At 35.9% G+C, this 16,270-nt stretch overlaps 1 protein-coding gene across 4 annotated transcripts in view; it reads left to right on the top strand.

The window, feature by feature from the left end:
• The first annotated feature begins 938 nt into the window (after window positions 1–938).
• Window positions 939–16,270, top strand: part of DOP1A (DOP1 leucine zipper like protein A) — a 49,179-nt gene continuing 33,847 nt past the window's right edge. For 2 of the 4 annotated variants that reach the window (XM_008920313.4, XM_018078019.3), the window contains exons 1-10: window positions 1,878–2,015; window positions 3,111–3,292; window positions 5,371–5,541; window positions 7,149–7,338; window positions 7,905–8,003; window positions 9,114–9,213; window positions 11,710–11,819; window positions 13,099–13,207; window positions 13,985–14,105; window positions 14,974–15,093. In XM_008920313.4, the coding sequence (XP_008918561.3) occupies window positions 1,878–2,015; window positions 3,111–3,292; window positions 5,371–5,541; window positions 7,149–7,338; window positions 7,905–8,003; window positions 9,114–9,213; window positions 11,710–11,819; window positions 13,099–13,207; window positions 13,985–14,105; window positions 14,974–15,093 (1,340 nt within the window). Of the gene's footprint in view, window positions 1,030–1,823; window positions 2,016–3,110; window positions 3,293–5,370; window positions 5,542–7,148; window positions 7,339–7,904; window positions 8,004–9,113; window positions 9,214–11,709; window positions 11,820–13,098; window positions 13,208–13,984; window positions 14,106–14,973; window positions 15,094–16,270 lie in introns of those variants that run through there. The other 2 variants (XM_018078018.3, XM_018078020.3) reach the window with 2 other exon arrangements.

Raw genomic sequence — 16,270 nt, 5'->3', positions numbered from 1 at the left:
CAAAGAGATGGTTCTCATCACTAAGTCTGAAAAAAACCCTACCTGTTTAACCCTGTGTTCAGCCTGGTTTTGTTTAAACTTTGATAATCCTGAATCAGGCCATTCTCAGCTTTCAGGTTCTTCAAGCACTTGAGGAAGACAGAGTCTTTCACACTAACCATAAGTGCTTGCATTTATGCTTTAGCTGGATAAAAAAAGATGCTGATGCTTTCACTCAGCAAGCATTATTTGATGTGTCAAGTTCTTTCTCCATCCTTTGTGCCTAGAAAAATTAGAATTGTGATGCCTTTGTATGTTGGTTCTTTCTTCTTTTTTAGTATTAATATTTACTTTTACTTTTGGAGATCAGACACTGGTGGTAGTGCAACTGTCTCTGAGAAATCTGTTGGCATTTAAAGCTTTTTCAAAGCAAACTTATTTCTGGACTTAATCCAATGATGGTTATTATAAAATGAAACCACAATAATTTATTTTTGTTTTAATAAAAAGTGTGATCTAAGTGCCTTATGCTAGCAAGGTATAGTGAAATCTATCAATTCAACACCCAGGATATGGTTTTTAAGTAATGGTTTGCATTTCTGTTGTACCTTGGATACAGTCTGTCATTACTAGTCTGCCATCAGAATCAAGATGGTTTGTGATTCTTGGCCTTTTTATTCACTCCTGCCATCCAACTCTTTTTCTTTCATTTTATCTGTCCCTTTCTTCTTTGTTCTTGGAACTTTCCTTTTCATACCTGGTAGACAGTCTGATGAATACAGCTGCTTTATACCTGTTCCATGGTTTGCTTGGTTATTTTCAGTCTACCATGCTTCAGCCTGTGCTTCTGCACAAAATTTTCTTCCTATTTTCCTTTAATCAAGGCAGAAGAGAGCAGCATCTGCTGAGTGTGAAGTCTTTTCTGAAGCCAAGAATCAGAGAGATCTCGAAAGGTTTCCCACAAGACCCCCATTAAAAGGGATGCTAAATCTGCCTTTTTGCACAGATGTGCTACAATAGGATTTTCCTATTGAGCTGTATTTGCTTGAGGTGAAAGCAGCCTTAAAAGCTCATTTCCTTTAAAAAATTATTGCATCTTTCCTAAATCTCTACTAAAATAAATAGTCCATGACCTATAAAAGTATGAAGTGGTGTTTCTGAATCTAGTATATCTTAATTACTTGGTGTAGACTACCATGGGATGAAAATATGTTGAGTAAATTGCAAAAGCCTATGATTACAGAACACTAGTAAACATGTACTTTTGTTGTGCATGGATGACAATAATATTAAAACAAAGCAGAGTTGCATCACTGGATTAGAATAGCAAGGAAGTGTCAATGCACAGAGGTACTCTTGAATAGCATGTAACTATTGTATGTATCCTTCATTCTTGTCTTCTGCCTGGAAGTGATTCAGAAAGATTGGTGTCTTCTGTTTGCAGAAAGGCTGACTTGTTAAAAGGTGTGGATTTCTGGTGATGGACCCAGAGGAAGTAAAAAAGAAAATGAAAAATCCCTTTGTTGCATTGTTTAGACCAAGCAGCGCTTTTTGGGATAAACAGGACATTAATTTTCTAGGGATTTTTCTTTGGTTTGTGATGTTGTGGGTTTTTGATTATTTGTTTGGATTTTTTTAATAGGACTTGGTTTTGGACGTGTTAAATATTTGTTAATATTTTTTCTTAATATGTTAGCTTTTGTTAAGGGTTGGTTGTAAACTGATCTCAGATTGATACTTTTAATGCCTCTGAGAAAAATGTAGTGGTTTTTTTATAGAATTATTTTAACAATATGTCTCTGTGAACAATGGTTTCAGGGTTTTTTATTTTAAATTTTAAACAGGTAATGTCTGTACATGAATTGCAAGCTAGTCTCTAGTGGGGACACCGTGGGAGGATGAACACGGAGGAGGTGGAGCTACTGACTGATTCCAAGTACAGAAACTATGTGGCAGCTGTTGACAAAGCACTGAAGAACTTTGAATATTCAAGTGAATGGGCAGATTTAATATCGGCACTTGGGAAACTAAACAAGGTATGCCTGGCAGGTGCTCTTGGAAAAGATTCAGGAATTGACAGAGGGTATTGTAACAGGGGTGTAACAGTACAGAAGTGCAAGGTTCCAGCCATCTAATACTCTTGCAAATATTTTAGCAACCTGAGCCAAATGTTGGGTGTGTGCAAGGAGCAAATAAATCAAACAAATGCCTTTCTAAGACTTAGAGTTGAAAACCCTTTGTAATTGTAAGTAAAAGAAGTTATTTACTTTTTTAGTGGAAATAAATGCAACATCTTTTTCATTACTAACATTTACTTATAATATCATTCAATATTATTGAAATAGTGTAAAAAACAGTAGCCAATATAAACACCAGCAGTATTTTTATAAAGCATGATAAAATGGGGCTCAAATCATTTGTTGACCAGAGAATGTTATCATTCAGATTCATTTTAACAGTTAGTAAGTTGAATATGTAATATCATTGCAATCTTTAATAGCAATTTACAAATAAATATCAATAAAAATCTTGTTTTAATCAGTTGTTTGTGTTTCCAGGGAGCTTCACTCAGGAGAATGACACTCGCTTGGCAATTGCATAATTGTCTCATTTTTTTCATTTTTTTGATTGTAACAGTTCTTGTTGCATTTTTATGGAAAGTCAAGGCTATGATATTGGGAAAATAAAACCTAAATATGTAAATACAACTCTGTGTTCCAGTCCTGAAATGATTACATAGTTTCAGGCAGTGATAAAGTGCTGCATGTTGTCTCACTCTATGATATTTTCTTAAAGTTATCCCAGGCTCACCTCCCACAGTTTAATAGTCCTCTTTGAACTACTGTGGATGGAAATAGCAATTTTTATCCTCAAAAAGATGAGTAAAATGAAATGGACAAGCTGTAGGTAAGATACCCATTGCAAGTGAAGTTTTAAATGCCTTGGCACCTATAGCAAGTGTACAAGTGAAAGGCATGGCAAAGAAAAAAGCTCATGGTATATTTTAGAAGTGGGTTTTTTTGTGTTTTAACATAGGTATGTGTGGTGACTTACTGACCACGTTCAGGAACTTGTTTATAAAAGTGCACTTTAATTTGTTTTGTGCTGTTCTTAATGTGTGGATTTCTCAGGTGCTCCAGAACAACGCGAAGTACCAGGTGGTACCGAAAAAGCTGACTATAGGCAAGCGCTTGGCACAATGTCTTCATCCAGCTTTGCCAGGAGGGGTTCATCGGAAGGCACTTGAAACGTATGAGATAATTTTCAAAATCATTGGGCCCAAGCGCTTGGCCAAAGATCTTTTCCTGTACAGGTACAGTATTTTAAACAACTCCATTCCAAATGCTTAGTTGAGATGCTTTTGGTTTCCCACTTTTTATATTAGCACTCTTACTTTGTTGCATAGCAAGAATCAATTTCTTTACCTTATGTTACTGGTGTTTGTCTAGTGTGTTTCTCCTGACTATTGTATATTATATTAGAAGATAAACAGACCACTTAAATATTTAAGAACTGACTTTAGTACTAGAAAATCTCGAATTGATTGTTATTTCCTTGAAATAAACAAAGTTTTGTGCCTATATGTACAGTATGTGAAGTGTGAACATCTATTTCAATGTGTTCACATTACATTTTTCTATTGTGATTTAAGTGATATTGCAAAAAAATTTGAGTAGAGTTTGTTGAAAGAAACTTTGTCATCAGATGAACAGAACAGAAAGATTGTCTGTTTTGTTAGAATGGGGAACAAGTACAAACTTTTTCTCACTGTCAGTCTCTGGAACTGATGATAACGAAAAGGAAGAATAAACTTGAAAAGTTAAGAATAGTGAACATATTCTGATTCCTAAACCTCCATTAGGTTTTTGGTTGGGTGGGGTGGGACAGACATGAAGTTATTTATTATATAGTTCATAGAGGGGTGTGTGCATATGTATATACGCACAAGTCACATGTGGTTCTTATTCTTTATCTATCCCCGGAGGTTAAAATTTCATCAGTTTGAAAAATATTGGGGTAAAACAGAATTCTGTTTAGGTAGCAAAGGTGTGTATTAATGCTTGGAAATAAATTGTATGCCTGGGAACTCATAGCTCACGTTTTTTGCTTGTGCAGTGATTCAGTATCTGCAGTCTCTCGTTAACAATAAGTTCTAGGATAGATGAAAATGCTACCCTGTGTAATCTAACTAAAAGCCCTTGTTACTGCTGCTTGGGAGAAGACAGACATTCACATTAAGGCATTATCAAAGATTCCAGTATTTTTCATGAAAGCAGAATGCCAGCATCTGAACATGAAATCTTGAAGGATGAGTAATAGCCTTACAAAGAGACTATAGGGTAGTGTGCTGGTTATTGAACAAAAAGGCATTTTCTGTAGAAAAAAGAAGCCAAATGACAATGGTAAAGGCCTAATTCTTCTAAACAGATAAAGGCAAAAATAATTTTTACAAAAAGTTTTGTAGTTTGGAAAGATTTTTTTGGGTTTTTTCCCCTCTAGTATGGATAACACTGTATCTACAAAGATTTTTTTTTAATAGTAGATTTGTAGGTGTAGATTTCAAGACCCTTTCTTAAACTTACCTTTTTTACTGTTTTTCCATTTTCTTCTTCATGTGTCAGGGGTCTTCTAACCTGAGTCCTTAGTGATTTTGCAAATTGCAATTGTGTTTCTATGATTTGATTATCGATACAGTCTGCAATAATTTGTGATATTCAGTAGCAGTAGCAAAAATGTTTCCAGTGTCTGGGTAACTTCTGAACCGATCACGTTTGTAACTTTCATGAACTGACATTCATAGTAAACTCAAAACATACTTTCAATGTCGAATGCTACAACATGAACCATGGGTTTATTGTTAGTTGGAGAATCTGTATTCAGACTGAATTTATGAAATAAGTATATACTTTATGCTACTTAACAGTATAAATATTGTAAATTTTACCTTTAGGTAACCTGCTGAAGTAAAACATCATTATTTTTCTTACAGAAAATAATTTCCGTAAATTTATTCAAATTGATCTCATCTTGTTTTTTCTTAGTAAGTGCAAAGCAAATGTATTTTTAAATACAATTTTCATTGTGATGTAGTTCAACATGGACAAAATTAACGTTCTGTCATGCAGAGATTTTTCTGGTTTATCATATTTGTTTTATTGGTGAAAAACACAGTCATCTCTGGGCCTTCAGTGCTTGTTATCCCAGTACTGCTAAGGCTCGTAATATTGGCCTTGACTTACCAACTTGTCCATCTAAATGCAGTTAGTCATATCAGACAAAAATCTGATCCTTATAATAACTACATTGGATATGCCTGTAGCACTCTTGAAATAGAAATGAAATTGTCACAAGAGAAGCTTCCTTAAAAAAGATAAAATTTATTTTTTGCAGTTCTGGACTATTTCCACTCCTTGCCAATGCTGCTATGTCTGTCAAGCCAACATTATTGAGTCTGTATGAGATCTATTACCTGCCTTTGGGGAAAACATTGAAACCAGGACTGCAAGGACTGTTAACTGGGATTCTGCCTGGGTTAGAGGAGGGATCAGAGTATTATGAGAGGTAAGGATAGATATGTTACTAACGTGATATGCTTGATTTGGTGATTTGTTTGGTTTTTTTTCTGTAAGTTTTCATTGAATACTTGTGGATTTCATTTTTTTAAGATAAGTGGTATTTAATTTCATCCTGTCTTATTAATGGCATTCGAATAGTATGGTAGAAGATTCTTAGTATTGATTAGGACAAATTAGCTGTTAGTTGTTCCTCCTATTGAAAGGAATTGACATTAAGTAGACTTAGTATATTATGTCAGTCTCTTCTTCCAAGTAACAAGCAAAGAAACAAAAAGAGGAAATGGCTTCAAGTTGCACCGGGGGAGGTTTTGGTTGGATATTAGCAAAAATTATTTTGCTAAAAGGGTTGTCAAGCATCAGAACAGGCTGCCCAGGGAAGCAGTGGAGCCACCATCCCTGGAGGTATTTAAAAGAACTGTAGATGTGGTGCTTAGGTACAGGGTTTAGTGGTAGAGTTAGCAGTGCTGAGTTAATGGTTGGACTTGATTTTGAAGATATTTTGCAACTTAAACAATTCTATGATTCTTTTATGGATTGACAAATATAACATGTTTGGAACATGCTGCTTGTTTCTTTTCCATGAGTTTCCTATAAGCTAGTACTGCCATATTATTTCTGGTCTAAAATACATTCAGTTCAGATATGTAAGATAGCAAACAAAGCTTACATCATTAAAATATATTTGTTGTGGCATCTCATTTGTCACTGAACCACCCGCGTAGAAGACAACAATAATTCACCCACCTTCATAGATTATTACTCTATTTCTAGCAGAGTGGCCCAGGAGGCAATAACTTCTTATCAAGCAAGACTATGCCCCAGTTGAGTTAGCTTGACTGCAGAATCTGGGGTGCTGAGGTAGCATCTTAACATATTAAAGGATGAAGTTACACTCCAACGCTTGGAGGTCTTGGAATTGTTCATGTACTTACATATTCTTGATATTTCCAACTTCAGAAACAAGAATTTTCACAACTTATATGTGAAGAGCAATTTAACACTTTCTTCTGTTTCTATGTAGGCAGACACACAGTGCAGTTGACATCACTACAACAGGGACAAGGGCTACCCAGATTGCCTCCTGGGGCCTGCCATAGGGTGTGGAGTTGCTGCCACATGAATGGGAAGAAATGACAGGGGAAGGGATTGCTTGTGCTCAAAGAATTGTGGTACTTTTATGCCCTGTTTTTACCAGAAAGGCTCAGGGCGAGGAATGAGAAGGCAAAAGCCGTTTGCTTGATTCTTCAGTAGCTATGCTTTCCTGCTGTCTCTCTGAAACCTCTGTCTGTAGCAACACTTGGCTTTAAGTAGCAGATGAGGGGGTTATTTGGCTCTTTGAACATAAGGAGAACATAAGGAATACATAAGGAGAAGTTGTGGGCAGGCAAAAGCATTTTGCAAGCCAGATTGGCCCACAGGCTTGCTAGTTGGATCACTCGGTTCAGGCTGCATTATAAGTTTCAGTGTATAAGGGGGCCTCTCAAAACAAAATTTCGACCTTCCTGGAACAATTAATTGTAACATTTATTAAAACTGGGAGCAGGGATGAGCTGTGATAGATGCCCTTATTCAGCTGACTTGATTTTACTGCAGAACAAACACGCTGTTGGAGAAAGTTGCCTCGGCTGTGGATCAGTCGGCGTTCTACAGTGCCCTCTGGGGCAGCCTGCTCACAAGCCCTGCAGTTCGCTTGCCTGGCATCACTTACGTCCTCTCCCACTTGAACAGGAAGCTTTCCATGGAGGACCAACTCTACATAATTGGCAGTGACATTGAATTAATGGTAATGTTTTAGTGGAACAGTGAAGACATTGATGTTATTATGTAATGTGTTTTGGGGGGATTTAGATGTTTTCTCTGTCTTTGAGCTTAGCCTCTGAAGAGGTAAAAATGCACGTTTATTATAGGTCCACTTAAACTGATGCTTTTATGCATGATAAAAGTGTTGCAAAGCTGAATGAACTGCTTAGGTTCAGAACTGCTTAGGTTTTGTGTAAAACTTTCCATTCATTACAAGCTTCAGTTAAAAGTGATTGAGTTTTGTTATATGTTTTTAAAAAACCCATAGAGTGTTATTTTGTCTTGTAAACTTAAGGTATTCATTGGTAATATAAAAACCCAAAACCTTAGTTTTTGTATTGTTCAGGGAATCTGTTGATTCTGTGATTCCTCAGTGGTGAAACTCTTTATTTTTTTGTTTTATATTGTTTCAATGTTCAAAATTTAAAAATAATTTTATTTTGTACATACCACTATTGATAAATAACTGTTCCTATTTTTGTCTGCTCTTTTATATCTATCTTCTTAAAATAATAAATAACTATTTCGGGATGTCTGCCATTACTTTAGGTAGAAGCAGTAAGCACATCAGTGCAAGATACCAGTGTTTTAGTACAGAGGAGCACGTTGGACCTTATCCTTTTTTGTTTTCCTTTCCACATGAGCCAGGTAGGTTATTAACATGAGAGATGAATTGACAAACTCCTAAATGTATTCCACTTCTTAAGTCAGTAGAAGTGTTTCGTTGATTTTCGTTAATGATTTTCTCCAAGCTTGAACAAGAGCCATATGTAGGAGTTCCTCAGACAGGTTTGCTATTCTTATGTCATAATCTCTGCTTTCTTTTAACTTGATGTGTTAACTTTGAAGTTAACTTCTGTACATGTAAACTCAATATAAATTATCATGTTTAGTCTATGAAGAAGCTTTTAATTTGCTTCAGTTTGATGAGAAAGCAAATTTATCTGTTCATTTGCAAGTTTCTTAATTCTCAGGGTTCAAAGCCAGCAAAAGTTAATCCTCTTAGTATAACTGATTCAGAACACTAGAGAATTGAAAATGATTATTGGTTTTGGGTGAGTAGTTAGCCCTAGCAGTAGAGGGAGATAGATGTTAAAATTTGTGGGTTTTTTTTTTTTTTGGACAGCATTTATTGTTAGTCACTTCCTATTTTTGAAAGATCCATGATTTATTTTACTCCTGGAGGAAAAGTAATACAAGAATAATTTTCACTTTGTTAGAAAATAGAGCAAACCTGCACGTTTATGTAAAAAGAACTGTGTTCTTACTTGTGGAATTGCTTCATTCACATTTGTCAGTGACTATGGAAATATTTGAATTGTCTCTGTTTAGGTACTAGAGTGATGAAATTATCAATGCAACACTTTTTAATATTAACACTTATGCAAGCATTTAAAGCAGTAAGAAACTGAAAGGGATTTAAAATTCTTCAGTAATTTTTTTTTTACACTGGATTTTAGTTGAATTTGCTTCCAAGGCTTTTGCCTCCTAAGTAAAATGAAATCTCTTGTAACAAAAATGAGCTGTTAATAGAGTCAATTATTTTTTCTGTTCGTAAAGGGTGCATGTTATTACAAAGTATCTATTCCAAATAATAGTTATATTTTGGTTTCCTAGGAGCAAGATCATGTTTTCTTGTATCAAATTCAGAAATGTCAAAACATGAAATTAACTATGCTTTAATGACCATTAAGCTGATAGCATAGAAAAAGTGTTATCTTTCTTAGTTAAATTTAATCATGTTTCTGACTTCTTCAGGCAACACGTCCAGACATGATCAGGATTTTGTCAGCAGCCCTTCACGTAGTGCTGCGCAGGGATATGTCACTCAACCGAAGGCTCTATGCATGGCTTCTGGGTAGGTTTGTATTTCATGTCATTGCTCACTAAAAGTAGAGGGAGAATTGTGTGTTCCTTAGCAGTGTTTGCGATATTGTGGAGAAAGAGTCTTGGAAAAATGAAATACTTAATTTACTTCATAAGAAAGAAAGGCACTGTCTCTCTCCGTGGACACAGAAGATGAAGAATGTCATGCTGGAATATGTATAAATTATTGGTGCAGTTATATAGCAGCAGTTATGGGCCACATTTGGGTTAGAGCCTGGTGTACTAGGCCCATGGAAATAGACACTGAAAGGCCACTTCTGTGTGTCTAAAAACGTAAAATGAAGAAAACAGAGAATAGACATTATAGAGTTTAAATGGTAGTTGGAATACCACAGTATAGAAGATATGAAAAGAAAAGAATGCTGAAAAACATTGATATTATGGCTTGAGTGTGCAAACTTTGAACGTCATTAGATCTTTGCATAACTGAATTAACAGATCATCAATCACTTTTCAACACTTTTCTGGAATAAAAATCGAGCAATTGCATGGTATACGCTTCTACCTCTACCAAATGGCATAATATCAGTATAATACACATTTAAATATTTATATGAAACCAGCATGTATTCAGAAGAGGGTAGCAGAGAATAATAACTATTAGAAGGCCCTTACCTATTTAGGGAATATTTAGAAGACTAGAAATTCTAAAATTTTAGAAAACAATTACTCTTATTCAGCCTTGTTATTTTAAGGAAATGAAGCCTGTAGTCACATGAATCTGGCCAGTTACTCTTTACACTCACTCTGAGAGAAGACAAAATCATGGGAGTTCCTAAGTGTACCATAGGAACTGGAAACTGAGTGGAGAGACATAAAGTGTTTCTCTACTTGAGGGGAAGATTGTTTAGCAGTCTGCTGTTACCTTTTTGTTTGACTTCCCAGCTCACCAGCAAGCACATACGTGCTTCTCAGGCTACCAGAATCCTTCCCATCAGCTCTTGTATCTTTCCCAGCTGATAGTTAACACATCAGAGGCAGGTAGCCTGTGGGTGACTGGGAAGAAAGGATGTGAGTAGTAAAGGGCTCTGAGAGAGAACTGAAATGATAAAGGGAGGGATGAAGTCAGCAACAGTGTTTTGCATGAAGGGGTTGGTTTTGTTGCTGTAGAAGTTGCAGGGGTTTAGAAGATAAATATGAGAAAATCTTGGCTTATTTAGTTAATAATTTCTCCAGACACTGACTTGTGTCATATTTTAAAGAAAGACAACAAAATGCAATGTCATGCTCCATACATGCGTTTTCCAATTTAGGGGAAAAATAATTTCTATATTAAACACTGTACTAATAATTCATCTAAATTTGATGGATTAGATGTGCCTTTTGCTGTCATTGATAAAGATGTTTTATGTGTTTAAAATATTGTGCTACGTATTTAGTTGTGGAACCTTCTTTTACAGCTATTTCATGAACATAGAAAGATAATACACTTTCAGAAAACAGTTTTGCAGTGATTGTTCCTGATCCTGTGTTGTGAACAACTACTGCCTCTGTTTGCTATATGTTTGGACAAACTTTCTGGCAATATGTTTTTTGTTTGTTTTCCATTTGGTTTTGTGCTACTTTTCTATTATTATGATATTCTACTCCTAATATAAAACATTGAGAGAGGGGGGTCAGTTACGTTGGAAGACTCTGTGAAGTCTGATATTCTGTTTAACATTATTTAACTTTAGTGTTAGCTATTTCTTCCTGTTGTTTTATAGCTCAGAGTGACTATTAACATTCTCTAGGAATAAAAATCATATTAGATCTCTTTAAATCAGGTTATCTTAACTATTGTTAACTGTGGTTGTTTTAACTTGCTGCTAAAGGGCATGCATCTTCTTAAGCTTTCCTTGTATTTTTGTCACTTCAGGACAAAACTGGAAAACGTTTCTGTGGAACAGGGTGAAATCCTGACCAACCTGATTGTTGGGTTTTTTTTTATTCCTTAAGCCTATTTTTTCTGTGGCAAAAGATACAAACTAACAATACAAAGGTCCATCTCCTTCATGTAATTTTGAATAACAAAATTGATTTTGTTTTTGTAATGTGGCTGATATTCTCTCCAAGTACCTTAGTCATGTCATTGTGTTTTGATGATCATCTCTTTATATTTAAAACACTGAATTTTGTGTTCTCATTAATATTGAAATATTTTTGTGCAACAGGTTTTTTTCTTTTAAGATACTCTCTGTGGTTTGTGTGGTGTTTGTGAACATTTTTCTATAGTACAAGATGTAATTTGGTTAATAACGTTGCATAAAACTAAAGTTTTTAATTTGTGTGCAAACTGCTTGCATGGAAGTATCACTTAGTTTCTTGTATTAAACTCTATAAAATCATCTTTCTCTTGCCAACATGACTTGGACTTCGTCTTGGTAAGTTATCAGTGCTAGTGAGTTGATCTCTAGTTTAAAGAAATTGGCAATATATTCTGTTAAGGGACAAATACTTATTTGCTTTGTCTTTTGTTTGCTTGAAGGTTTTGATAACAATGGTGCCCTTGTAGGACCCAGAAGCACAAGGCACAGCAATCCTGAGGAGCATGCCACTTACTATTTCAACACCTTTTCTAAGGAGATGTTAGTCCAGGTAGCTATACGATGGTTTATTGTGGCATATATCTTTATAAATAGATCCTGATCAAAGTTGCTGTCTCTTTATATTTTGACTTGCCACGTGAATATTTAGTTCATCCCAACTCTCAAAGCTGATACCCAGCACAGAGCTAGCACTTCAGTTTTGTCTGAAGCTGGTGAGATCTGCTGTTGTACAGATGAGGAAACCCCAGAATTCCAGTGCAGCAAGGACCTCTGTGGCACTCTCACCCATCTGCCTCCCATGGCAGATGATTCAGAAATTATCCAGGTGTGGAGGAGAGCCCTGAATGAGCTACAGTTTTCCCTACAGGCATTTGTTACTAGGTTATAGTCTTTTTTAATCTGTCCATCTTTCTGGTTTAATTGGTGTCATTAAAGCTTTCCTGTCTGAAAAGACTGTGGACATTAGAACATGTGGCTTGCTCTACATAATACAAGTTGCATATGTCTTCTAAAACCATTTTCTGTCTTTTGAAAGACTTCAAAAGCATTGCTTCTTTCTGCCTTCTTCCTTAGCAGTCTCTTTGTGTTTTGGTTTTGCAGTCCATCTCCATATATTTCTGACCTTCTAGAGGCATATTCAAGTACAGAATATTTTTCTTTCTGGATACTGGCTGATAATACTTGGTTTATAGCAGATAGCGGGGTTGAACCAGTTTTCATGCCTCTGTTCTTTCCTATCTCTCTCCTCTCTCTTCTCTGTTCTCCTTTTTTAGAAACTGTAAAAGAAACTAACTAGTTTAGAGAGAAAACTAAGCAAAATCTGTTCCTGTTTCATTGGGCTTTTTTTAATTCTCTGGCTCATTCCCTAAAATGCTTTGGTTTAGAAACTCAGTTTCCCCATTTGTTTTGAAGTTGTCATTGCTATTCAGTCAAGAAAGTTTTCTGTCACCTTGGTGAGTATATTCTAGAAGGGCAGATTATTATTTATTAAGCCCGTAATGTCTCCATGCCTTACCTTCTCAAATAATTTCTTAATTACCTCTCATGTTTTCTGTCTTATTCTGATGAATTATTGAGTTGGTATCTGTGTATAATATTTTATTTTGATTTTAAATATCCTTAAGTTATCAATTTCTGTTCAACAGAAATATTCTCATAGGCAAAGTTGAGAGAATACTTCAACATGGAGAGACAGCTGCAGTGAGATGAAATAGTGGTGTCCACTAATAATTTTCCCTTTATGTGCAGCTTCTATTGCTTCTTTTTTTTTCCAAGAAAATGTTTTCTGGTTTTATTTTTGTTTTCCTGATATGCTTTTTTCTTTGTAGGCAATGGTTGGAATATTACAAATTAATGGGCAGGGAGAAGAAAGCACATTAATGCAAGACTTAAAGCCTTTTCGAATTCTTATCAGTTTGCTGGATAAGCCTGAACTAGGTAATTTTTGTATTTCTGCTAATCTTTAATTTGTTTTATGTAGTTTTGCTGTGAGAATATTTCTCTCTTGTTAATCAAATTGAAAAGCTATATTCTTAGTACTAGCAGGTGAGGATTTCTTAGGTCTGCCAAGCTGTATGTATGTTTTGTGTTTAATGTAATGTATTCATTAAATTTACCTTTTACCAAATGCCATTTCTTCTACCTTCTACACAGGAAACAGTAAGTTAGTCATACAGAGAACTGACTGCACGTTGGAAAAAATGCAGATTGGATCTTTTCCATTTCTTTCATCAAACAGTGACTTTCACTATTTTAAAATCTCAGCTGTTGTTTTTGGGAATAATTTGTTCTTTCTTCTAACATACACACAGAGATGATAGATATTAAAAAATAAAGTTTGTTGGTTTTTTTTTTTTAAAAGAATTTATCCAAAGGAAGCAAGTATTTTGTTTGTTATGTGGGTAGTTATTTTTGATTTGTTTTTGGTGTTTCTTTTTAATTTTCCTTTCCTCTATTTAAAGCCTTTAAATGCCCTCTTTACCAAATGAGTGCAGAGGACTGTGGGACAAAACTATTTACAACACTTAAGTGTTGGATATCTTGCCTTTTTCCTTGGAATATAATTTTGGAGGTGACTGAAAAAAATCAAGATTGGACCAGAAGGAATTTTATGGTTTCAGTGACCAAAGCTAGCTAATGATTTGGATAGCTTTCAGCTGTGGACTATTGGTAGTGCTATAATACAACTGCATGACTACTGGTATTTCTCCATAGGCCCTGCCATACTAGAGGATGTACTGATTGAAGTGTTTCGAACGTTATATACACAGTGCAAAGCAGAACTGGAGCTTCAGACAGAACCATCTTTCAACAAAGATCACGCACAGCTAAGCAGGTGAATAATGAGTAGAATGTATTTTTATAGAATCATAGAATCAGCTGGGTTGGAAGGGACCTCTGAGCTCATCAAGTCCAACCCTTGATTCACTACTGCCGTGGTTACTAGACCATGGCACTGAGTGCCACATCCAGTCTCATCTTAAAAACCTCCAGGGACGGAGAATCCACCACTTCCCTGGGCAACCCGTTCCAATGCCTGATTTTGTATTAAATAATATATCTTTGTTGCTGAAATCATGACTGTGAAGTTTGTGGGACTGTAACTTGTTTTCTTCATGAAACAGGATCTATTGACATTAATTACATCTTCTATGTTTAGCACAAAGGTATGAAGGGCTATGGCTTTTATTATTTTTACTTTTTTTAGTATTTAGTGTATGTGTTATTCTTTATCCATGGCAACAATGCTTATTTGATTAGCTGTGGTATTCTTTACATCTGCGTTCTTCAAAAAAAAAAAGAGTAGAGTAAAAATGAAAAGTGCTGCAAGACAGCCAGAGTGGAATATAAAGAGTTTCAGGATTTGAGTTGAATATCTTAAAGGGTGGAGAGAAAAGGGAAATTCAAAGCTGGGTGGGAGAAACAACTGTAGGAACAAAATCATGGGAGAACAGATATATTAAAAATGTAGTTAAAAGACAAATACTAAAGCAAGGATGGAGAAGAAACCTAGCAACTGTGAAAAGACATTGATATGACCAACCTGCCAATATACTAAGCCCTAGAGCAACAACCACTGTAGGAATGAGGGGAGGATAATTTGTCAGTGTTAACTGGCAGTAGGTAAACTCACAGCGATGTGTAGTTACATAACTTTAAAATGAAGTGTAAAAATATAAAATGTTCCTTTTATTTTCTTTCAGCAAACTGAGAGAAAACAAGAAAACGGCGGAATTGATTAAAACTGCCAATCTTCTTTTCAATTCCTTTGAGCCTTATTATATGTGGGATTACATTGCTCGTTGGTTTGAAGAATGTTGTAGGTAGGTGATAATATTTAACCTCTGTATGTGTAAAGTTGAAGTTAACTTTTCTTAACGTTCTTCTTCATAGAAGTTAGTGTGTAAGTCTTTTTCTCCCCCATCCCTTTAACTTTGATCTTTTGGCCAGTATCCAAAGTGTGGTTGTGGGTTTCAGGAACGTGAGTTCTCACAAACTCAGTGTCTGAGTAAAATCAAAAGTCGGAGTTAGCCCCTCTACTGAAGGGGACACTCCAGAGTGATCTCAAAGCTAGTTTTTGTTCTATCTGTCCAGGACAGGATTACTCCAGGACAGGCGTCTGGCAAACCTGTCAGCTTTACCAAGAGTGACTTGTGGAACGTGTTGTCTTTTCCTCCACTCTTTTACAGAAGAAGAAGGATGGGAACCCTGTGCACGACAAAGAGAGCTATGGGAGGGGGCATAGTAAATAAGGGATAACTGACTATATTAATGGAAGAGAAACAGATGAAGGGACCACAGTAGCGCAGGGGTTGTTGCTGTAGCAAGGGATAGATGACGTAGGGATTTCAAATGAAATCTGTAGAAAATGTTTTTTCATTGCTTACTAATATATTAAGATATTTCGACACAAATTTGTCTTATGAGGCCAACAGTATGCTGTACTAAGCAAAGAAAACCATGTCTTGGACTACGTTATGAGGAGCCTGGGCAGCAGGTGAAAGGAAGTTATTTTTCCTTTCACTTAGTGTTTCTAAGGTCACATGTGGAATATCACGTCCAGCTTTGGGCATTCCTGAGGAGGAGTGTTGAGAAAGTGAAGAGACTCTAGTAGAGAACTGCTAAGATGGTCAGTCACAGGACACTGCATGGAAGGTTGAGTTAGGTAAGATTGGTTTAGCCTGGCAAAGAGGGAAATTGAATGGCAGCCTATGACTTCCTGAAGGGCATTTGCAAGGTTGATACAGCCATACTTTTGGTAGTGGCTGATGGAAAACAAGTGACAGGAACAAAAATTGGCTGAAAGGTTAAGATTGGACTTTCAGAAATGCTTTGCTAAGAACATGGTGCAACAGTGGAAGAGATGGAACAGTGGAAACCAGGAAGGCTGTGGAGCTTCCTTATGAGATTTCCAGAACTCTGCTAGACAGATGTGGATGAATTTATCTAGGTTTTTTAGCAGTCCTGCTCAGTGTGAGAAGTTGAAGTAGATGAAATTCC

This window comes from Manacus vitellinus, unplaced genomic scaffold (genome assembly GCF_001715985.3).
Source record: "Manacus vitellinus isolate BGI_N305 unplaced genomic scaffold, ASM171598v3 scaffold_4_pilon, whole genome shotgun sequence".
NCBI lineage: Eukaryota > Metazoa > Chordata > Aves > Passeriformes > Pipridae > Manacus > Manacus vitellinus.
The sequence above is the reverse complement of the archived record's forward strand: the minus strand, read 5'-3'. Positions and strand labels throughout refer to the sequence as shown.